This window comes from Triticum urartu, chromosome 3 (genome assembly GCF_003073215.2).
Source record: "Triticum urartu cultivar G1812 chromosome 3, Tu2.1, whole genome shotgun sequence".
NCBI classification, from domain to species: Eukaryota; Viridiplantae; Streptophyta; class Magnoliopsida; order Poales; family Poaceae; genus Triticum; species Triticum urartu.
This window is the reverse complement of record NC_053024.1, coordinates 469,770,695-469,795,878: the sequence shown is the minus strand read 5'-3', so window position 1 is coordinate 469,795,878 and position 25,184 is coordinate 469,770,695. Positions and strand designations below refer to the sequence as shown.

The 25,184-nt window shown below is 45.8% G+C and overlaps 1 protein-coding gene across 1 annotated transcript; it reads left to right on the top strand.

Moving 5' to 3' along the window:
• The first annotated feature begins 18,902 nt into the window (after positions 1–18,902).
• On the top strand, positions 18,903–23,340 carry LOC125544402 (probable mitochondrial-processing peptidase subunit beta, mitochondrial). Its single transcript, XM_048708082.1, has 9 exons — positions 18,903–19,562; positions 19,798–19,962; positions 20,051–20,188; positions 20,279–20,430; positions 20,533–20,641; positions 21,221–21,319; positions 22,218–22,283; positions 22,373–22,480; positions 23,005–23,340. Exons 1-9 carry the CDS (start codon positions 19,014–19,016, stop codon positions 23,128–23,130), a joined length of 1,512 nt encoding a protein of 503 aa, XP_048564039.1. The 5' UTR covers positions 18,903–19,013; the 3' UTR covers positions 23,131–23,340.
• The last annotated feature ends 1,844 nt before the right edge of the window (positions 23,341–25,184 follow it).

The window sequence follows — 25,184 nt, the reverse complement described above, 5'->3', positions numbered from 1 at the left end:
ATAGACCTAGCTCATGATGCCACTGTTGGGGAACGTAGCAGAATTTTAAAATTTTCTACGCATCACCAAGATCAATCTATGGAGTCATCTAGCAACGAGGGAGAGAGGAGTGCATCTACATACCCTTGTAGATCGCGCGCGGAAGCGTTCAAGAGAACGGGGTTGATGGAGTCGTACTCGACGTGATCCAAATCACCGATGACCAAGTGCCGAACGGACGGCACCTCTGCGTTCAACACACGTATGGTTGGGAAGATGTCTCCTCCAACTTGATCCAGCAAGGGGGAAGGAGAGGTTGATGAAGATCCAGCAGCACGACGGCGTGGTGGTGGAAGCAACGGTGCTCTCGGCAGGGCTTCGCCAAGCGTAGGGAGACGGAGGAGTGTCACGGGAGGGAGAGGGAGAGGCCAGGGGCTTGGGTGCGACTGCCCTCCCTCCCCCCCACTATATATAGGGTGCCTAGGGGGCACCGGCCCTAGGAGATCCAATCTCCTAGGGGGGCGGCGGCCAAGGGTGTGCCTTGCCCCCCAAGGCAAGGGTGGCGCCCCCCACCCCTAGGGTTTCCAACCCTAGGCGCAGCGGGAGGCCCAAGGGGGGTGCACCAGCCCACTAGGGGCTGGTTCCCCTCCCACTGCAGCCCATGGGGCCCTTCCGGGATAGGTGGCCCCACCCGGTGGACCCCCGGGACCCTTTCGGTGGTCCCGGTACAATACCGATTACCCCGAAACTTTCCCGATGGCCGAAACTTGACTTCCTATATATAAATCTTCACCTCCGGACCATTCCGGAACTCCTCGTGACGTCAGGGATCTCATCCGGGACTCCGACCAACTTTCGGGTTATCGTATGCTAATATCTCTACAACCCTAGCGTCACCGAACCTTAAGTGTGTAGACCCTACGGGTTCGGGAGACATGCAGACATGACCGAGACGCCTCTCCGGTCAATAACCAACAGCAGGATCTGGATACCCATGTTGGCTCCCACATGCTCCATGATGATCTCAACGGATGAACCACGATGTCGAGGATTCAATCAATCCGTATACAATTCCATTTGTCAATCAGTACGTTACTTGCCTGAGACTCGATCGTCGGTATCCCAATACCTAGTTCAATCTCGTTACCGGCAAGTCACTTTACTCGTGCCGTAATGCATGATCCCGTGATCAACCACTTGGTCACATTGAGCTCATTATGATGATGCATTACCGAGTGGGCCCAGAGATACCTCTCCGTCATATGGAGTGACAAATCCCAGTCTCGATTCGTGCCAACTGTAGGACCTTGAAGTAGATGTGTCTAGAGGGGGGGTGATTAGACACTTAATGCTAAAGTTGCAATTTTTAAGCTTTTTCGGTTTAAGTGGAGTTTAGGCATAATTTCAACATTCACAATACATATCAAGCAAGCATGCAAAGAGTGTATAGGCAGCGGAAAATAAAGCATGCAACTTGCAAGAATGTAAAGGGAAGGGTTTGGAGAATTCAAACGCAATTGGAGACACGGATGTTTTTCCCGTGGTTCGGATAGGTGGTGCTATCCTACATCCACGTTGATGGAGACTTCAACCCACGAAGGGTAACGGTTGCGCGAGTCCACGGAGGGTTCCACCCACGAAGGGTAATGGTTGCGCGAGTCCACGGAGGGCTCCACCCACGAAGGGTCCACGAAGAAGCAACCTTGTCTATCCCACCATGGCCATCGCCCACGAAGGACTTGCCTCACTAGCGGTAGATCTTCACGAAGTAGGCGATCTCCTTGCCCTTACAAACTCCTTGGTTCAACTCCACAATCTTGTCGGAGGCTCCCAAGTAACACCTAGCCAATCTAGGAGACACCACTCTCCAAGAAGTAACAAATGGTGTGTAGGTAATGAACTCCTTGCTCTTGTGCTTCAAATGATAGTCTCCCCAACACTCAACTCTCTCTCATAGGATTTGGATCTGGTGGAAAGAAGGTTTGAGTGGAAAGCAACTTGGGGAAGGCTAGAGATCAAGATTCATATGGTAGGAATGGAATATCTTGGCCTCAACACATGAGTAGGTAGTTCTCTCTCAGAAATAGGATGCTGGAAGTGTAGGCTTAGTCTGATGGCTCTCTCCACGAATGAAGAGGAGGTGGAGGGGTATATATAGCCTCCACACAAAATCCAACTGTTACACACAGTTTTCCAATCTCGGTGGGACCGAATCAACAAACTTGGTCGGACCGAAAAGGTAAACCTAGTGACCGTTAGAGATTTTCGGTGGGACCGACTGGATCAACTCGGTGGGACCGGTGTGCTACGGTTAGGGTAAATACAAAACTCGGTTTGACCGATTACTCAAACTCGGTGGGACCGATTTGGGTAATAAGTGAAACGGAGAGTTGGCCAAGCAAACTCGGTGGAGCCGATTGCATATCTCGGTGGGACCAAAAATATTGCAATAGGTAACAGAGAGTTTGCAAGCCCATCTCGGTGAGACCAAGATCCCATCGGTGAGACCGAACTGATTAGGGTTTCTGGCAGTGGCTATGACAGGTGAAACTCGGCGGCGCCGGATAGGAATAATCGGTAGGTCCGAGTTTGGCTTTGGGTTTAGGTCATATGTGGAAGTGGGGAAGTAGCTGAGGATTTTGGAGCATATCATTAAGCACATGAAGCAAGAGGCTCATTAAGCAACACCTCATCCCTCCTTGATAGTATTGGCTTTTTCTATGGACTCAATGTGATCTTGGATCACTAAAATGTAAAATGAAGAGTCTTGAGCTTGAAGCTTTAGCCAATCCTTTATCCTTAGCATCTTGAAGGAGTTCCCACAACCTTTAGTCCATGCCACTCCATTGTTGAACTTATCTGAAACATGCTAGATAGAAATGTTAGTCCAACAAGAGATATGTTGTCATCAATTATCAAAACCACCTAGGGAGGACTTGTGCTTTCACCAACCCAATAGATACTTTCGGAGATACCTGTAATGTACCTTTATAGTCACCCAGTTATGTTGTGACGTTTGGCACACCCAAGGCACTCCTACGGTATCCGGGAGTTGCACAATCTCATGGTCTAAGGAAATGATACTTGACATTCAGAAAAGCTATAGCAAACGAACTACACGATCTTTGAGCTAAGCTTAGGATTGGGTCTTGTCCATCACATCATTCTCCTAATGATGTGATCCCGTTATCAATGACATCCAATGTCCATAGTCAGGAAACCATGACTATCCTTTGATCAACGAGCTAGTCAACTAGAGGCTCACTAGGGACGTGTTGGGGTCTATGTATTCACACATGTATTACGATTTCCGGATAACGCAATTATAGCATGAACAATAGACAATTATCATGAACAAAGAAATATAATAATAACCATTTTATTATTGCCTCTAGGGCATATTTCCAACAGTTATGCGGTCTGACCGATAAAGATCTTCGTAGAATATGTAGGAGCCAATATGAGCATCCAGGTTCCGCTATTGGTTATTGACCAGAGACGTGTCTCGGTCATGTCTACATAGTTCTCGAACCCGTAGGGTCCGCACGCTTAATGCTACGATGACAGTTATATTACGAGTTTATATGTTTTGATGTACCGAAGGTTGTTAGGAGTCCCGGATGTGATCACGGACATGACAAGGAGTCTCGAAATGGTCAAGACATGAAGATTGATATATTGGAAGCCTATGTTTGGATATCGGAAGTGTTCCGGGTGAAATCAGGATTTTACCGGAGTACCGGGAGGTTACCGGAACCCCCCGGTAACTTAATGGGCCTTAGTGGCCTAGGTGGAATAGAGGAGAGGAGGCAAGGGCCGGCCGCGCGCCCCTCCCCCTAGTCCGATGTAACGCCCCGAGTCCGATGCGCCAGGTGTCTCCCAGTTATTCGCCGTTGTTGCCATGTCTTTTGCCTGCGTGTTGCATTTCATCATGTCATCATGTGCATTGCATCATCATGTTTTCAAAACTTTCATCCGTCCCGGTCTCCCCGTTCTTTCCGTTGCCCGTTCTGACTCCAGTCATACTTGCACGCGCTCGCGGCATGTCCGAAATAGTATTTTATAAGTGGCCAGAAAATGTTCTTGGAATGGGTTGAGAGTTGGCGTGCGGTCTTATTATAGTGTAGATAGGCCGCCTGCCAAGTTTCATCGCATTTGGAGTTCGTTTGATAGCCCAACCTTTAAACTATAGCGGCATTATAGGCGGTCTAACGTCGGACGTTTTCGGTCTCCGGAAACTGCTGCCGGGCCCCCCCTCTCTCTCTTCTCTCCTCTCAGCCTCGCCACAGCCCACCTAGTCCATCCACCTACCCCTCTTCGCGTCCGGAGCCGTCCGTTGCGATCGCACGGTCCGAAACCCCTCTTTGCTCAGTGCATCGACCCCTCGCGCGTGTCCGAGACTCACCCGAACCCGAATCGGGCAGTCGTCACTGTTGGATCCGGATCATCCCCAAACATCTACAAAACATCTCCGATTCTTTGTTGGGTTCCCCTAAGCTATTTATTCTCGCCCGCCCGGTTACGATCGGAGGGACGAGGTAGCCCCTAATCTAATCCACGCGATGTATATATGCGTCAAAACCCTAGTCCTAAGAGTTGTCCCATCCATCTTTTCCCATCGCGCCGCCGCCACCCACTCACCATCTCCATCGGGATCCTCCCAGATCCACCTCTCCGCCACCGAAGCCTCCGACCACTTCCCTCGTTTTCAGCTTCTGGCCAACCACCTCCTCCCATCGATCCGACCCATCAAGCATGGAAGCCCCGCAGGCATCCAGTGCGCCCACAAGCCCCTTCTCCCTGATGCCCATCGTCCCCGCCATGGTTTTGGAGCTCACCTCGGTCGCTGATCCGAGCCGCCCCGGGAATCAACGTCGCCGGCGTATCCTCATACAAGACCGCGCTATACATCAGCTCGTCCTAGGTCGACGCGACTCTGTTGGGGACGTAGTAATTTCAAAAAATTTCCTACGCACACGCAAGATCATGGTGATGCATAGCAACGAGAGGGGAGAGTGTTGTCTACGTACCCACGCAGACCGACTACGGAAGCGTTGACGCAACGTAGAGGAAGTAGTCGTACGTCTTCCCGATCCGACCGATCCAAGCACCGTTACTCCGGCACCTCCGAGTTCTTAGCACACGTACAGCTCGATGACGATCCCCGGGCTCCGATCCAGCAAAGCGTCGGGGAGGAGTTCCGTCAGCACGACGGCGTGGTGACGATCTTGATGTTCTGCCGTCGCAGGGCTTCGCCTAAGCACCGCTACAATATGATCGAGGGAATATGGTGGGGGGCACCGCACACGGCTAAGGAACGATCAAGGATCAACTTGTGTGTCTAGGGTGCCCTGCCTCAGTATATAAGATGGAGGAGGAGGAGGCCGGCCAAGGCTTGGTGCGGCCAGGATGTGGAGTCCTACTAGGACTCCAAGTCCTAGTAGGAGTCCACCAAGAGGGGAGGAAGGGAGAAGGAAGTGGAGGAGAAGGAAAGGTGGCCGGCCCCCTTTTCCCTAGTCCAATTCGGACCAGAGGGGAGGGGGGGCGCACAGAGCCCCTTGGCCCTTTCTCCTCTTCCCACTAAAGCCCATCAAGGCCCATTGCTTCTCCCGTAACTACCCGGTACTCCGAAAAATACCCGAATCACTCGGAACCTTTCCGATGTCCGAATATAGTCGTCCAATATATCAATTTTTACGTCTCGACCATTTCGAGACTCCTCGTCATGTCCCCGATCTCATCCGGGACTCCGAACTCCTTCGGTACATCAAAACTCATAAACTCATAATATAACTGTCATCGAAACCTTAAGCGTGCGGACCCTACGGGTTCGAGAACAATGTAGACATGACCGAGACACGTCTCCGGTCAATAACCATAGCGGGACCTGGATGCCCTATATGGCTCCTACATATTCTACGAAGATCTTTATCGGTCAGACCGCATAACAACATACGTTGTTCCCTTTGTCATCGGTATGTTACTTGCCCGAGATTCGATCGTCGGTATCTCAATACCTAGTTCAATCTCGTTACCGGCAAGTCTCTTTACTCGTTCCGTAATACATTCATCCGCAACTAACTCATTAGTTGCAATGCTTGCAAGGCTTAAGTGATGTGCATTACCGAGAGGGCCCAGGAGATACCTCTCCGACAATCGGAGTGACAAATCCTAATCTCGAAATACGCCAACCCAACATGTACCTTTGGAGACACCTGTAGAGCACCTTTATAATCACCCAGTTACGTTGTGACGTTTGGTAGCACACAAAGTGTTCCTCCGGCAAACGGGAGTTGCATAATCTCATAGTCATAGGAACATGTATAAGTCATGAAGAAAGCAATAGCAACATACTAAACGATCGGGTGCTAAGCTAATGGAATGGGTCATGTCAATCAGATCATTCACCTAATGATGTGATCCCGTTAATCAAATAACAACTCTTTGTTCATGGTTAGGAAACATAACCATCTTTGATTAACGAGCTAGTCAAGTAGAGGCATACTAGTGACACTTTGTTTGTCTATGTATTCACACATGTATTATGTTTCCGGTTAATACAATTCTAGCATGAATAATAAACATTTATCATGATATAAGGAAATAAATAATAACTTTATTATTGCCTCTAGGGCATATTTCCTTCAGTCTCCCACTTGCACTAGAGTCAATAATCTAGATCACATCACCATATGATTAACATCGATAGTTCACATCATCATGTGATTAACACCCATAGTGCAGATCGCCATGTGACCAACACCCAAAGGGTTTACTAGATTCAGTAATCTAGTTCACATCGCTATGTTATTAACACCCAAAGAGTACTAAGGTGTGATCATGTTTTGCTTGTGAGAGAATCTTAGTCAACGGGTCTGCCACATTCAGATCTGCATGTATTTTGCAAATTTCTATGTCAACAATGCTCTGCATGGAGCTACTCTAGCTAATTGCTCCCACTTTCAATATGTATCTAGACCGAGACTTAGAGTCATCTAGATTAGTGTCAAAACTTGCATCGGCGTAACCCTTTACGACGAACCTTTTTCACTTCCATAATCGAGAAACATATCCTTATTTCACTAAGGATAATTTTGACCGATGTCCAGTGATCTACTCCTAGATCACTATCGTACTCCCTTGCCAAACTCAGTGGTAGGGCATACAATAGATCTGGTATACAGCATGGCATACTTTATAGAACCTATGACCAAGGCATAGGGAATGACATTCATTCTCTTTCTATCTTCTGTCGTGGTCGGGCTTTGAGTCTTACTCAATTTCACACCTTGTAACATAGGCAAGAAACTCTTTCTTTGACTGTTCCATTTTGAACTACTTCAAAATCTTGTCAAGGTATGTATTTATTGAAAAAACTTATCAAGCGTCTTGATCTATCTCTATAGATCTTGATGCTCAATATGTAAGCAACTTCACCGAGGTCTTTCTTTAAAAAAACTCCTTTTAAACACTCCTTTATGCTTTGCAGAATAATTCTACATTATTTCCGATCAACAATATGTCATTCACATATACTTATCAGAAATGCTGTAGTGCTCCCACTCACTTTCTTGTAAATACAAGCTTCACTGCAAGTCTGTATAAAACTATATGCTTTGATCAACTTATCAAAGCATATATTCCAACTCCGAGATGCTTACACCAGTCCATAGATGGATCGCTGGAGTTTGCACATTTTGTTAACACCTTTAGGATTGACAAAAACTTCTGGTTGCATCATATACAACTCTTTAAGAAATCCATTAAGGATTGCAGTTTTGTTTATCCATTTGCCAGATTTCATAAAATGCGGCAATTGCTAACATGATTCGGACAGATTTAAGCATAGATACGAGTGAGAAACTCTCATCGTAGTCAACACTTTGAACTTGTCGAAAACCTTTTGCGACAATTCTAGCTTTGTAGATAGTAACACTACTATCAACGTCCGTCTTCCTCTTGAAGATCCATTTATTTTCTATGGCTTGCCGATCATCCGGCAAGTCAACCAAAGTCCATACTTTGTTCTCATACATGGATCCCATCTCAGATTTCATGGCCTCAAGCCATTTTGCGGAATCTGGGCTCATCATCGCTTCCTCATAGTTCGCAAGTTCGTCATGGTCTAGTAACATGACTTCCAGAACAGGATTACCGTACCACTCTGGTGCGAATCTCACTCTGGTTTACCTACGAGATTTGGTAGTAACTTGATCTGAAGTTACATGATCATCATCATTAGCTTCCTCACTAATTGGTGTAGTAGTCACAGGAACAGATTTCTGTGATGAACTACTTTCCAATAAGGGAGCAGGTACAATTACCTCATCAAGTTCTACTTTCCTCCCACTCACTTCTTTCGAGAGAAACTCCTTCTCTAGAAAAATTCCGAATTTAGCAACAAAAGTCTTGCCTTCGGATTTGTGATAGAAGGTGTACCCAATAGTTTCCTTTGGATATCCTATGAAGACATATTTCTCCGATTTGGGTTTGAGCTTATCAGGTTGAAACTTTTTCACATAAGCATTGCAACCTCAAACTTTTAAGAAACGACAACTTTGGTTTCTTGCTAAACTATAGTTCATATAGTGTCGTCTCAACGGATTTAGATGGTGCCCTATTTAACGTGAATGCAGTTGTCTCTAATGCATAACCCCAAAACGATAGTGGTAGATCGGTAAGAGACATCATAGATTGCACTATATCCAATAAAGTACGGTTATGACGTTCGGACACACCATTATGCTGTGGTGTTCCATGTGGCATGAGTTTGTGAAAATATTCCACATTGTTTTAATTGAAGACCAAACTCGTAACTCAAATATTTGTCTCCGCGACCAGATCGTAGAAACTTTATTTTCTTGTCACGATGATTTTCCACTTCACTCTGAAATTCTTTGAACTTTTCAAATGTTTCAGACTTATGTTTCATCAAGTAGATATACCCATATCTGCTCAAATCATCTGTGAAGTTCAGAAAATAACGATACTTGCCGTGAGCCTTAACACTCATCGGACCGCATACATCAGTATGTATTATTTCCAATAAGTTAGTTGCTCGCTCCGGAGAAAGGAGTCTTAGTCATCTTGCCCATGAGGCATGGTTCGCAAGCATCAAGTGATTCATAATCAAGTGATTCCAAAATCCCATCAGCATGGAGTTTCTTCATGCGCTTTACACCGATATAACCTAAACGGCAGTGCTACAAATAAGTTGCACTATCATTATTAACTTTGCATCTTTTGGTTTCAATATTATGATTATGTGTATCACTATGATCGAGATCCAACGAACTATTTTCATTGGGTGTGTAACCATATAAGGTTTTATTCATGTAAACAGAACAACAATTTATTCTCTTACTTAAATGAATAACCGTATTACAATAAACATGATCAAATCATATTCATGCTTAACGCAAACACAAAATAACACTTATTCAGGTTTAACACTAATCCCGAAAGTATAGGGAGTGTGCGATGATGATCATATCAATCTTGGAACCACTTCCAACACACATCGTCACTTCACCCTTAACTAGTCTCTGTTTATTCTGCAACTCCCGTTTCGAGTTACTAAACTTAGCAACTGAACTAGTATCAAATACTGAGGGGTTGCTATAAACACTAGTAAAGTACACATCAATAACATGTATATCAAATATACTTATGTTCACTTTGCTATCCTTCTTATCCGCCAATCACTTGGGGTAGTTCCGCTTCTAGTGACCAGTCCCCTTGCAGTAGAAGCACTTAGTCTCAGGCTTAGGACCAGACTTGGACTTCTTCACTTGAGCAGCAACTTGCTTGCCGTTCTTCTTGAAGTTCCCCTTCTTCCCTTTGCCCTTTTCTTGAAACTAGTGGTCTTGTTAACCATCAACACTTGATGTTTTTCTTGATTTCTACCTTCATCGATTTCAGCATCACGAAGAGCTTGGGAATTACTTTTGTCATCCCTTGCATATTATAGTTCATCACGAAGTTCTACTAACTTGGTGATGGTGACTAGAGAATTCTGTCAATCACTATTTTATCTGGAAGATTAACTCCCACTTGATTCAAGCGATTGTAGTACCCAGACAATATGAGCACATGCTCACTAGTTGAGCGATTCTCCTCCATCTTTTAGCTATAGAACTTGTTGGAGACTTCATATCTCTCAACTCGGGTATTTGCTTGAAATATTAACTTCAACTCCTGGAACATCTCATATGGTCCATGACGTTCAAAACGTCTTTGAAGTCCCGATTCTAAGCTGTTAAGCATGGTGCTCTAAACTGTCAAGTAGTCATCATATTGAGCTAGCCAAACGTTCATAACGTCTGCATCTGCTCCTGCAATAGGTCTGTCACCTAGCGGTGCATCAAGGACATAATTCTTCTGTGCGGCAATGAGGATAAACCTCAGATCACGGATCCAATCCGCATCTTTGCTACTAACATCTTTCAACACAATTTTCTCTAGGAACATATCAAAATAAACACAGGGAAGCAACAACGCGAGCTATTGATCTACAACATGATTTGCAAAATACTACCAGGACTAAGTTCATGATAAATTTAAGTTCAATTAATCATATTACTTAAGAACTCCCACTTAGATAGACATCCCTCTAATCCTCTAAGTGATCACGTGATCCAAATCAACTAAACCATAACCGATCATCACGTGAGATGGAGTAGTTTTCAATGGTGAACATCGTTATGTTGATCATATCTACTATATGATTCACGCTCGACCTTTCGGTCTCCGTGTTCCGAGGCCATATCTGCATATGCTAGGCTCGTCAAGCATAACCTGAGTATTCTGCGTGTGCAAAACTGGCTTGCACCCATTGTAGATGGACGTAGAGCTTATCACACCCGATCATCACGTGGTGTCTGGGCACGACGAACTTTGGCAACGGTGCATACTCAGGGAGAACACTTCTTGATAATTTAATGAGAGATCATCTTATAATGCTACCGTCAATCAAAGCAAGATAAGATGCATAAAAAGATAAACATCACATGCAATCAATATAAGTGATATGATATGGCCATCATCATCTTGTGCTTGTGATCTCCATCTCCGAAGCACCGTCATGATCACCATCGTCACCGGCGCGACACCTTGATCTCCATCGTAGCATCGTTGTCGTCTCGCCAATCTTATGCTTCCACGACTATCGCTACCGTTTAGTGATAAAGTAAAGCATTACATCGCGATTGCATTGCATACAATAAAGCGACAACCATATGGCTCCTGCCAGTTGCCGATAACTCGGTTACAAAACATGATCATCTCATACAATAAAATTCATCATCATGCCTTCACCATATCACATCACAACATGCCCTGCAAAAACAAGTTAGACGTCCTCTACTTTGTTGTTGCAAGTTTTACGTGGCTGCTACGGGCTTAAGCAAGAACCAATCTCACCTATGCATCAAAACCACAACGATAGTTTGTCAATTTGACTCCGTTTTAACCTTCGCAAGGACCGGGCGTAGCCATACTCGGTTCAACTAAAGTTGGAGAGACAGTCGCCCGCAAGCCACCTATGTGCAAAGCACGTCGGGGGAACCGGTCTCGCTAAGCGTACGCGTAATGTTGGTCCGGGTCGTCTCGTCCAACAATACCGCTGAACCAAAGTATGACATGCTGGTAGGCAGTATGACTTATATCGCCCACAACTCACTTGTGTTCTACTCGTGCATATAACATCAACATATAAAACCTAGCTCGGATGCCACTGTTGGGGAACGTAGTAATTTCAAAAAAATTCCTACGCACACGCAAGATCATGATGATGCACAGCAACGAGAGGGGAGAGTGTTGTCTACGTACCCACGCAGACCGACTGCGGAAGCGTTGACACAACGTAGAGGAAGTAGTCGTACGTCTTCCCGATCCGACCGATCCAAGCACCGTTACTCCGGCACCTCCGAGTTCTTAGCACACGTACAGCTCGATGACAATCCCCGGGCTCCGATCCAGCAAAGCGTCGGGAGGAGTTCTGTCAGCACGACGGCGTGGTGACGATCTTGATGTTCTACCGTCGCAGGGCTTCGCCTAAGCACCGCTACAATATGATCGAGATGGAATATGGTGGCAGGGGGCACCGCACACGGCTAAGGAACGATCTCAAGGATCAACTTGTGTGTCCTAGGGTGCCCCTTGCCTCAGTATATAAAGGATGGAGGAGGAGGAGGCCGGCCAAGGCTTGGTGCGGCCAGGATGTGGAGTCCTACTAGGACTCCAAGTCCTAGTAGGAGTCCACCAAGAGGGGAGGAAGGGAGAAGGAAGTAGAGGAGAAGGAAAGGTGGCCGGCCTCCTTTTCCCTAGTCCAATTCGGACTAGAGGGGAGGGGGGGCGCAGCAGCCCCTTGGCCCTTTTTCCTCTTCCCACTAAAGCCCATCAAGGCCCATTGCTTCTCCCGTAACTACCCGGTACTCCGAAAAATACCCGAATCACTCGGAACCTTTTTGATGTCCGGATATAGTCGTCCAATATATCAATTTTTACGTCTCGACCATTTCGAGACTCCTCGTCATGTCCCCGATCTCATCCGAGACTCCGAACTCCTTCGGTACATCAAAACTCATAAACTCATAATATAACTGTCATCGAAACCTTAAGCGTGCGGACCCTACGGGTTCGAGAACAATGTAGACATGACCGAGACACGTCTCCGGTCAATAACCAATAGCGGGACCTGGATGCCCATATTGGCTCCTACATATTCTACGAAGATCTTTATCGGTCAGACCGCATAACAACATACGTTGTTCCCTTTGTCATCGGTATGTTATTTGCCCGAGATTCGATCGTTGGTATCTCAATACCTAGTTCAATCTCGTTACCGGCAAGTCTCTTTACTCGTTCCGTAATACATCATCCCGCAACTAACTCATTAGTTGCAATGCTTGCAAGGCTTAAGTGATGTGCATTACCGAGAGGGCCCAGAGATACCTCTCCGACAATCGGAGTGACAAATCCTAATCTCGAAATACGCCAACCCAACATGTACCTTTGGAGACACATGTAGAGCACCTTTATAATCACCCAGTTACGTTGTGACATTTGGTAGCTCACAAAGTGTTCCTCCGACAAACGGGAGTTGCATAATCTCATAGTCATAGGAACATGTATAAGTCATGAAGAAAGCAATAGCAACATACTAAACGATCGGGGTGCTAAGCTAATGGAATGGGTCATGTCAATCAGATCATTCACCTAATGATGTGATCCCGTTAATCAAATAACAACTCTTTGTCCATGGTTAGGAAACATAACCATCTTTGATTAACGAGCTAGTCAAGTAGAGGCATACTAGTGACACTCTGTTTGTCTATGTATTCACACATGTATTATGTTTCGGTTAATACAATTCTAGCATGAATAATAAACATTTATCATGATATAAGGAAATAAATAATAGTTTTATTATTGCCTCTAGGACATATTTCCTTCAACTCCTGCCTCCTCTGCTTCACCCCGCGTCGAACGACAAGCTGCAACCGTCATCCCAAGGTCCAGGCCGTCGTCGCTTGCCCAAGCTCCTCCACCCCCTGCAGACTCGTCTCCGACCGTGCCAGCGACCAATGGCCGCTCGCCGAAGCACACCGAACCAGCAACTGCTCCAGGCCGTCGCCCTAGTCTTCCTCGACCTCCACCGCCTCCTCCCCGTCCCGTTCGTCCGCACCGCTGCCGTCACGCCAAGGCCGGCGTCCCTCTGTTCGTCTCGAGCTCAAGCCCCATCTCTGTTGCCTCTTGCTTCGTCTGAACCGCGCCCCCACCATTGCCTCTACTCATGCCCGAGCGCACGTCGCGCCGTCTCCTGCCTCCTCATCCACGCACCCCCAGCAGCCTCACCTCCGACCGCGCAGGTGAGCAGCCACAGCTCCCGAAGCATCGAGAGGCCGTGCCCTGCTCCTTTTCTCTCCCATCTCCCTGTCGTCTCTCCCTTCTTCCCGTCCGCGTTTTTCCCCTCTGAATTTTTCTTCCCTGTCTTTTCTTCAGGCAACTGCTGCAGCCATGGACTGGTAGCACGTTTCCCTACTCGGAGACCCGATCCGCACCTCCCGTAGTAGGATCTGGACCCAGGCGCCTCCTCGCGCCATCCCGTTGTGCCCCACGCTCGCCGGAGTCCTCAGCGCTGCCGCGCCTGCTTCCTGTCGAGCAGAGGAGGACGGCGCCTCTGTCTCGAGCCGTTCGAGCGCACGCCGCGCCTGTTGACCGCTCGGTGAACCGCGCCTGGGCCTGTCTCGCGCGCCAGACCCAGCTCCTCTCGGCCAGATCCAGCGGGCCTTGGCCCATGGTGGTTTGCCCTGCGCCCCTCTTTTTTTCCCTTCCTTGTTGGGCTTCTTGTTCAGTTCCGGCCCGAGTGCCTGTTTTTTTTCCTGAACGATTTTGCTAATTATCAGAGAACTGCTAGTTTTACAGAGAACCCCCTAGACTTCATGCATACTTTAACTCACAAACTAAGCATCACATGTAAAAACTTAATATATGAAACTTGCTTAGATTTTCGTGTAGATTAATAATTTGCCACTTTCATCTATGTTTAAAATGTTTAAAAATGCTGTTTGTTTAAATTTGCTTAAATAACTTGCTAAAATGATTTAATTCATAACTTAATAACCGTAGCTCGGTTTTAAATAAACTTTATATGTAAATGGGATAGAAAAATGCCTAGTTTAACATGATGTACTTGCCTTGCATGTTTAACAACTCAAATATTATGTTAGGGCAGATCAGTACCAAACCTAATATATGCACATGAGGAGTTTCCGGACTTGTTGTTTTGTTGTTCCGGCCTCATTTAAACTTGCCTAGATAGATAGTTTTTATTATGCTTCACCTCTTGCCATGCTAACAACATTTAATATTGTTGAGTACATAAACGAGATCAAACTAAATAAGTCATGTGGTGTTTTCTTCAATATGCAACTCCGTTGCATATTGAGCTCCACTTAATTTGTAGTGTTGTTTGTTGCACTTTGCCATGCCATGCCATGTATCATTAAACCGGACATGCATCATACTTGTTGTGCATCATGCCATGATCGTGTGATAGTTGTTTACTATGTTGTGTGCTTCTTTCCGGTGTTGCTTCTTCGGGTTGGTTCCGATAACATCGCGTTTGTGAGGATACGTTCGACTACGTTCGTTTGTCTTCTTCACGGACTCGTTCTTCTTCCTTGCGGGATTTCAGGTAAGATGACCATACCCTCGAAATAACTTCTATCTTTGCTTGCTAGTTGCTCGCTCTTTTGCTATGCCTATGCTACGATACCTACCACTTGCTTATCATGCCTCCCATATTGTTAAACCAAGCTTCTAACCCACCTTGCCCTAGCAAACCGTTGTTTGGCTAGGTTACCGCTTTGCTCAGCCCCTCTTATAGCGTTGTTAGTTGCAGGTGAAGTTTGGAGCTTGTTCCATGTTTGAAACATGAATTTTTGTTGGGATATCACAATATCTCTTATTTAATTAATGCATCTATATACTTGGTAAAGGGTGGAAGGCTCGGCCTTATGCCTGGTGTTTTGTTCCACTCTTGCCGCCCTAGTTTCCGTCATATCGGTGTTATGTTTCCGGATTTTGCGTTCCTCACACGATTGGGTTATAATGGGAACCCCTTGACAGTTCGCTTTGAATAAAACTCCTCCAGCAATGCCCAACATTGGTTTTACCATTCGCCACCTAGCCTTTTCTTTTCCCTTGGGAGTCGCGCTCCTGAGGGTCATCTTTATTTCACCCCCTGGGCCAGTGCTTCTCTAAGTGTTGGTCCAACTGAGCGATGTCCGAGGCTACCAGGGGCAACTCTGGGCTGGCTTACCCGACGTCTTGCTCATCCGGTGTGCCCTGAGAACGAGATATGTGCAGCTCCTATCGGGATTTGTCGGCACATTTGGGTGGCTTTGCTGATCTTGTTTTACCATTGTCGAAATGTCTTGTAACCGGGATTCCGAGCCTGGTCGGGTCTTCCCGCTAGAAGGAATATCCTTCGTTGACCGTGAGAGCTTGTGATGGGCTAAGTTGGGACACCCCTGCAGGGATTTGAACTTTCGAAAGCCGTGCCCGCGGTTATGGGCAGATGGGAATTTGTCAATGTCCGGTTGTAGAAAACCTGAAGTTGACCTTAATTAAAATGCATCAACCGCGTGTGTAACCGTGATGGTCTCTTTCCGGCGGAGTCCGGGAAGTGAACACGGTGTTGGAGTAATGTTTGACGTAGGTTGTTCTAGGATCACTTCTTGAACATAGTTTCTCGATCGTGCTTTGCCTTCTCTTCTCGCTCTCTTGCGTATGTTAGCCACCATATATGCTAGTCGCTTGCTGCAGCTCCACCTCATACCTTTACCTTACCCATAAGCTTAAATAGTCTTGATCGCGAGGGTGTGAGATTGCTGAGTCCCCGTGACTCACAGATACTTTCAAAACCAGCTTGCAGGTGCCGTTGAATCGCGCAGATGACGCAACCAAGCTCAAGGAGGAGCTCGATGAAGATCTTGTCCTTTGTGTTGTTCCGTTTCCAGTTGATCAGTAGTGGAGCCTAGTCGGGACGATCGGGGATCTGTGTAGCATTTGGGGTAGTCTTCTTTTATTTTGGTTCTGTAGTCGGACCTTGATTGTATTTGGATGTTGTAATGCCTTATTCATGTAATTGTGTGAAGTGGCGATTGTAAGCCAACTATGTATCTCTTTCCCTTATGTATTACATGGGTTGTGTGAAGATTACCTCACTTGCGACATTGCTTTCAATGCGGTTATGCCTCTAAGTCGTGCTTCGACACGTGGGAGATATAGCCGCATCGAGGGCGTGACATCCGAATAGGACAATGAGAGGGGGGCGGCGCCCCCTTCCTTCTCCTCCACTCCTTCCCCCTCCCAAGTCCTATTCCAACTAGGAAAAGGGGGGGAGTCCTACTCCCGGTGGGAGTAGGACTCCTCCTGGCGCGCCCCAAGGCTGGCCGCACCTCCCCCCCCCTTGCTCCTTTATATACAGGGGCAGGGGGCACTTCTAGAGACACAAGTTGATCAAGTTGATCGTCTCTTAGCTGTGTGCGGTGCCCCCCTTCACCATAGTCCACCTCGATAATACTATAGCGGTGCTTAGGCGAAGCCCTGTGTCGGTAGAACATCAACATCGTCACCATGTCGTCGTGCTGACGAAACTCTCCCTCAACACTCGGCTGGATCGGAGTTCGAGGGACGTCATCGGGCTGAACGTGTGCTGAACTCGGAGGTGCCGTGCGTTCGGTACTTGATCGGTCGGGTCGTGAAGACGTACGACTACATCAACCGCGTTGTGCTAACGCTTCCGCTTTCAGTCTACGAGGGTACGTGGACAACACTCCCCCCTCTCGTTGCTATGCATCACCATGATCTTGCGTGTGCGTAGGAATTTTTTTGAAATTACTACGTTCCCCAACAGTCGTCGCGCCGCCCGTAGGCAGCACGGCTCCGCCCTTGGACCCCGTGGCGCGCGGCTCGTCGTCTTGGGCACGAACCATGCCGCTCGCCTGGCTTCGGTTGCCAGAGTGTCGTGGATGCTCGTGGTCCACACCTCCGCCACCATCCGTGACTACTCCGTTGCTCGTCCGTGCTGGCACGGGCGGTTCGGCTCCAGACGAACCAATCGCCGTGATCGCCTTCCTCTTGGGAGCCATGGTGATCAAGGAAACGACGCGCTAATTGCTAGACCAGGTTTGCACCACCTGACCCCCTTACCTGGCGCGCCAAGGATGTCGGGAAAACGACACCTACGGGATCACGTGGATCCCTTCTACGGTTTGGCAGGGAAGAGGGGTGTGCAAAGAGCAGGTCTAACGATCAACACGATGGGTTTTTACCCAGGTTCGGGTCGCTTAGTAGCGTAAAACAGTAGCCCTGCTTGAGTGTATATTCTGTGTTCTTGAGCTTCGGCTAACTGCTATGCATGCAAGCTGGGCCGAGAGGTTCAAAAGTCCGAATCCTCCTCCAGTACGTCTTGAGCCTTCTTTTATATGTTCAAGGGGTTGCCACAGTGGCACACAGGAGGTGTAAAGTAGCTATAGTGTCTATGTTTATCACTGGCGTCTTAGGACAAACACATTAAATGCACTACTTACGTGCCCCCTAGCTTTAGCGGGGACGGAAACAGATCCCGTCCCAACCATCGCCGCCTTTTCCCGTCTTGACACGCATCCAGGTTGACGCGACATGCAATGCTAGGCTGGCTGGCTAGCCGCTGCGTTGGAACGGTGGCAGGCTCTTCACGAAGATATGCATGCCACCACGCAGGTGCTTGCCAGGCTGGCAGGCCAGTCGCTGCGTTGGGGTGGTGGCGGAACCTGGCCAGGCGCGAATCTCGCCGGGCCTTGTACTCTGCCCCGGCAAGGACCTTACCGGGGGCTTAGCAATTCATCCCGGCAAGGATCTCGCCAGGGGCTTCGCGAGCCACCCTGGCAAGGATCTGCCGGGGCCTCGACTTCTGGTCTTCTATTCTCTAATCATTGACTTGACTGCTTCTCTAGTGATCTTGTTTTTATCCTTGATCATCCTCTTCAGGCCTTGCCGCAGGTGTGACTACGACTGCCCGTGCACAAGTATGGGGTGCTAAAGACCCAGACTTTAGTACATCGACACAGGACTTAAACTCTGATGTGTTGGAAATACCGCTCTCCTCTTGACCATCCAAAACTAGTGGAGATCGATTTTATCCTCGTAAAATGTCAACGTTTTTCTTCCTGGAGAAAAAAAAACCCAACGTAGTGCAGTAGTAAGCAAGTTTTTTTTTGAGGGTTAGTAGTAAGCAAGTGTGCAACCAAATCTGGGCCGGATACGAACCCGACCCCGAACCACAGTCCGTTTCAATTTTTCGACATAAAAAAAAGCCCTCCCGTGTGTCCACGGACCTGATTTACGTGGAACATAAGCTTTTGATATTTCTCTGCCGAGCCTTTCCCCCGACGCAAGAATAAACGGGAGCGAAAAGCCCAGACCCTTCTTCCCCTCTCCTCCTTTGCGGCGGCGCGACGGTAGGGGAACTCCCCATCCAACACATGGCCGCCGCCGTCGCCGTCCGCTCGAAGCGCAGGCTCCTACCCCACCTCTACCGTCTCCTCCACTCCACCGCCGCCCCCTCGCCCAACCGCTTCCTCCGCCACGCGTCGCCGGTGCCCCGCGCCGCCGACCACTCCCCTTTTCTCCGCCTCCCCGCCGCGCGCGTCTCCACGCTCCCCACCGGCCTCCGCGTCGTCACCCAGTCCTACCCGGCCGCCACCCGCATGGCCTCCGTCGGCGTCTGGGTCGACGCCGGCAGCCGCTTCGAGCTGCCCGGCACGAACGGCACGGCGCACTTCCTCGAGCACATGGCCTTCAAGGGCACAGAGCGCCGCCCCACCGCGAACGCGCTCGAGGTGGAGATAGAGGACATGGGCGCGCGCCTCAACGCCTACACCTCCCGCGAGCAGACCACCTTCTTTGCCGACGTGCAGGGCCGTGACGTGCCAGCCGCGCTCGATGTTCTCAGCGACATCCTTCAGCACCCGCGCTTTCCGCAGCAGGGCATCCAGCGCGAGCGCGGCGTCATCCTCCGCGAGATGGAGGAGGTGAGCTGTCGCCCCTTTTGCTGAGTTACCCCTCCTTTTCCCTATACAGCTAGAATTAGATTCCTAAATTTACTAGTCCATGGGTGTAAGCTTTCCTGATACTTACTCTTACTTGATGTTCTCTGGCATTGGTAATTTGGTCATCTGACCATTGGCCAGAGAGTATTGATTGTTATGTATGGTTGATGCCTACATGATGTTTGATGCATGGCTGCATATGTTTATGGGTGGACAGGTGCAAGGAATGATGGAGGAGGTGATATTTGATCACCTGCATACCGCAGCATTCCGAGACCATCCGCTGGGGGACACGATATTAGGTCCTACGGAGAACATTAAATCTATCTCGAAGAAAGATTTGCAGCAGTACATTTCAACGCATTATACCTGTCCTAGAATGGTATGGTTATGTACCTATTTGGAATAATTTAGCCATTTCTTATGTGTAACTTGAGTGGTAAAACTTTCTATTTTGTCGGTTGGCTTAGGTTGTATCTGCTTCTGGAGCTGTCGATCACGATGAGGTTGTTGATCAAGTCAGAAAATTGTTTACAGGATTCTCTACTGATCCAACTACTGCAGATCAGCTTGTTGAGGCAAATCCGGCTATTTTTACTGGCTCAGAGGTCTGCTTTTAGTTTTATCAAAATGTTATTGTAGTAAATTATTAGACTATGTGAATTGATTATCTTTTGAACTTTTTAATGTATCATTAGGTTCGTGTGGAGAATGCCGAGATGCCTCTAGCGCATATTGCAATTGCTTTCAAGGGTTCATCCTGGACTAACCCTAGCTCTATTCCTCTTATGGTGACCCAAAGCATATTGGGATCTTGGAATAGGAGCATCGGCGTAGGGAACTGCTCAGGGTGAGAAGGATTTTCACTGATTGATTGACCAATAATTTGCCCTCCTAGTTTCTTCTTACTGAATTTCTTGCTAAAGCTGTTGTTATATATTGAAACTGCAAGGTCTGCTTTAGCTCGTGGCATCAGCAATGGCGAGCTAGCTGAGAACTTGATGGCATTCAACACTAACTATCGCGATACAGGATTATTTGGCATCTATACTAGTGCTCCGGTAAAGTTTATTTCTCAATCTTGTATTTTCAGTTGCTTGTTGCTTGAATGTTGAATCAACTTAAATAAAGTCTGATCTGATGTTATTTTTCCCAGTATCTCTTTGTCAACTATTATGAGTAATAGTTATCTTTATTGTTAAGTTTACTGCTATATTATCCGTTATTATAGTGCAAACCGAATACTGATTAGTTTAAATCTGAAGTTTTGAGGTAATATTTGGGGCAATATATTTGTATAACTAAGCATTTTATTTATGTATTACTCTCCACTTAGGGAATGTGTAAGAAGTGATTAGTGAGAAACATTGTTACCACTTAGGATTATAATTAGTAAACTTCCAGTTCTTTCTTGTTAGTCAAACTGTTCTTTACCCTTGTATCATCTGCGTTGGCTACGAGTTTGAAATATTGTAGCAATCACTTCATCACTTGTGTGTGTGCCAGACAAAGTTTCTTCCAAGTTTAATGTGATAATGCAATTTCCCAGCGATGGAGATGAGTTATCAGTTATGCTATGTATCAGACCAAATGGTTTATCTGTAAAACATCATCTTATAATTTTTGTAATATGATTGCAGCCTGACGCACTACATGACCTGTCACGGTTAATAATGGAAGAATTTAGAAGACTTGCATTCAGAGTGTCAGAGACAGAGGTTGCTCGTGCTCGTAATCAGGTAGCTATGGTCTCCAAGAGTATTCACTAGATTTACACGTTTTTCTTTTATTGTCTGGTTTTCCATGTGGATATTTATAGAAGACAAAATCACACAGTTGCTCCTACATTATTAACAATATTAGAGAAAATCCTTGAATTTGGTAGATTTGAACTTGCACTTGAAGTGTTCCAGTTTGTTTAATAGGACCATGCTTCTTTGTGGGCTGCAGGTGATTGTAGAGATGTCTCAGTTCTATTTTTGTCTGTCTTTCAGTTATCTTTTTATCCATTCAACTATGCTACTACTATTGCTGCTAAGTCCATGGTGCCCTACTTAACAACAACAGTGACAAGGTGGCTGCATGTAATATTGTTAAAAATGTGACCGATGATTAATCTTTTATAGCTTCAGCAATAGGTAAACTAGTAACAAGTTCATCAACAGCAAAACCTCTCCCGTTTTCGTGAAATGACACTAGCAGCTTGTGATAATGGGTCTATTTACATGATATTGTGTTACACTGTATGACGAGTAGAGTAATTAATTATGATGCATGTCATGCAAACTTGTACTCCCTCCATTCCTAAATATTTGTCTTTTTAGAGATTTCAAATGGACTACCATATGCGGATGTATATAGACATATTTTAGAGTGTAGATTTACTCATTTTGCTTCGTATGTAGTCACTTGTTGAAATCTCCAGAAAGACAAATATTTAGAAACGGAGGGAGTAGGTGTTACAACATTCTCAAAAAAAGATTTTTGGATACATCAATCCTATAGTTGTCACTTGCAAGAAAGCCTCAATATTTCTTGGCTTCACTTGCAAGCAATTTGTTTTGTATGCATCAAATAAACCTGTTTTCATCACAAAAAGAAGCAGGTAACAAGAACTAACATTTTTATCCTTTTCAGTTGAAGTCCTCTCTTTTGCTTCACTTTGATGGATCAACTGCAGTTTCTGAAAATAATGGTCGCCAGGTATGTTTTATTTATTTTATCATGGCGTTGTCAGTAGCGACCGCTACTGCTGTCCTGATTAACAACTTTCCCTCAACCATCTCACGCAGATGCTTACTTATGGACGAGTAATGCCATTCTTGGAGCTTTTTGCTCGGATTGATGCTGTTGACTGTGATACAGTAATGAAAACAGCCAAGGAGTTTATAATTGACAAGGTAGATCTTCTAATTCTCAGTTTGTGATTGATGTGCTTAACTTATACTCCCTCCGTCCCAAAATTCTTGTCTGTCTAGATACGGAATTATCTAACACTAAAATGTGACTAGATACATTCGTATCTAGACAAATCTAAGACAAAATTTTGGGACGGAGGTAATACTCCCTCCGTCCCAAAATTCTTGTCTTATACTTGTCTAAATACAGATGTATCAAGTCACGTTTTAGTATTAGATACATCCGTATCTAGACAAATCTAAGACAAGAATTTTGTGACGGAGGGAGTAGTATAATATATGCTATGGAAAATTAGCCACGGATGCAAGAAAGATTGGTTGTTCATCAATTCATCAAAAGTTAAAATTGGCAAAAGATTGCTGCGCAAACGGGACTACCATAAAATCCACCACAATACCAAATGTAGCCTAAAACTCCATATCACAGTAATACTGTCCAATATGATTGAGTAGTTGAGCCATTCTGAAGTTTTATGCAGTCGAGTGACTTGTTTGACGTTTTGCAGGATGTTGCCCTTGCTGCAGTTGGGCCGATCTCTAATTTGCCAGAGCTCAGTTGGTTTCGCTCACAGACTGTTTCTGACGACAAATTTACTTCAAGAATATTTTCGCTGTTCGCACAGAATAACTGAAGCTGCTGCTCTGGGATATTGTTGTTGTAACTCATAGTTCGACCGAAGAATTGATAGCTAGCCTCAAGCGGTCTCATTATTGGTCTCATTATTTCCTATAGATAGGAGTACGTTCTTTTGTCCTGTATGCCATTTTATTTTTTGATAATCTCCTTCTCTCTGGTGGTAGTAACAAGTTTAATGCCTCCGTGCTATTTGGAAGTTGAATCATCTTCACGCCTCGCTGATGCAGTTATGCAGCACCTCGAAATAATATGTTGGCAACATAAAGTACAGTAGTAGAGAAGACTGCCGGAAGAGAATATTACCTTTTTTTTTCATCTTATAAGGCTTTGCAGAGTAGCATCCTAAAAACGTGCAACCGAATTCCTTTGACCCTCTGGTAATTAGTAAAAACAAGGTCAAAATTGCAAGAGCATTGCATTCTTTTCGATGTATGCTTGTTGTGTACAAATGTTTCGCTAGTGAGAGATTCTCATAGAGCATATACCCTGTTGCAAAACCAGAGGAAAAACAGGATAACTCTATTGCGGGGGGTGGTTATGTTTCCTAGTGGCCAGATTTCCATAATGGCAAGTACATTAGTTGATAAGACAGTTTTATTTTAAGCTTGCATGTAGTTTAGAGATGACAATAAAAGTATATGTATAATGGGTTATCTTTTGATTTTATTTTTAAGGGTCTATCTAGAACTCATCTAAATGTGACATAACTATATCACATCTAAGTATGACATCAGCACACATCATCAAACAAATAACCTCCGTCATGTCCTACTGATCGTTTGTTTGTTTGTTTTTCTGTTGTTGCGTGCATCTCCAGCCCAAGAAAAGGAACTCACGCGCCCACTACCACACCCCCTGTCTTTACTTGGCCTGCTATGAGTACTGAACATGTTTTTTCTAAACAAGCCTACTAAACAGGTTGTTTCACGGGCCTGAGAATAGGCTAGTGGACAAAAGCGAAAACGCTAAGTGGGACTAAAAGAGAGGGCTACTGCACAAAATAGGCACCACTTGTTTGCAAAGGTTTATCACCTTTTCTTCTCCATGTTTTACCCTGATAGCCCCTGCGAATGACATGTGTAACACATACAAAAAGGTGTTAAAAAAACTATTATGGACTTATGTAAAATTGATACATGATCTGTATAAACTGACAAACCCTGTAAAGAAACAAACAAGTATTCGCTCTTTGAAAATTATGTCCAGAACTAAAAGATCATTTTATATGTGAACTCCGAAATCATCTTTCGAGGAAAGAGAAAGCATAGACTTCTTTACATACAATACAGTACAGTCTATGAGAGTAGGTTCTGGGTTCAAAAAAATGTAAGATTAAGTATTCAAAAAGGGCCCCAAAAAACTTTACAAAACTTACATATATATCCTACCTAATTTACATGAAGTAATATATACTGAAATTTATGTTTCAAATTTTTTTGACAAACAAATGGCCTATAGATAACAGTCAAAAGTATTCTTAGATTTTCCAGGGAGAGCTATTGCGGAAAAACGAAAGGAAAACATGTATAATTCGGTGTTCGAATGCACAAAATTTTCATTCCTTTTCACTTGGACAACCTAATCCTGCCTAAAAAGCAAAAAAATAAAAAAATCATACATATGTTTTCCCTTGTTCTAGACTAACAATGCAACCACTCTAGTGTTTGTGCAACCCAATTACATTTCACAGCATGGAATAAACAATGACATAATATCGTCAGTAATAACAGGACTCTCGATAAACACACACACTCCTAGTTGCAAGTCGATGCTTGGCTTGCAATTGGGGACTCTCGACAAACACACACACTCTTAGTTGCGAGTCGATGCTCGGCTTGCAACCGGGGACTCTCGACACACACACACACACACACACACACACTCTTAGTTGCAAGTCGATGCTCGGCTTGCAATTGGGGACTCTCGACAAACACACACAACCCCTAGTTGCGAGCCGACGATTGACATGCAACTGGGTACCCTCGACAAACACACACACACCCTAGTTGTGAGTCGATGGTCGGCTTGCAACTGGGCGCCATCGACAAA

Excerpts from the sequence above, each read along its gene's own strand:
- LOC125544402 (XM_048708082.1), top strand. The coding sequence starts at position 19,014 with ATGGCCGCCGCCGTCGCCGTCCGCTCGAAGCGCAGGCTCCTACCCCAC. Across the intron at positions 19,963-20,050 it reads ATTATACCTGTCCTAGAATG|GTTGTATCTGCTTCTGGAGC; the intron begins GTATGGTTATGT and ends CGGTTGGCTTAG. Across the intron at positions 21,320-22,217 it reads TTGCTCGTGCTCGTAATCAG|TTGAAGTCCTCTCTTTTGCT; the intron begins GTAGCTATGGTC and ends TATCCTTTTCAG.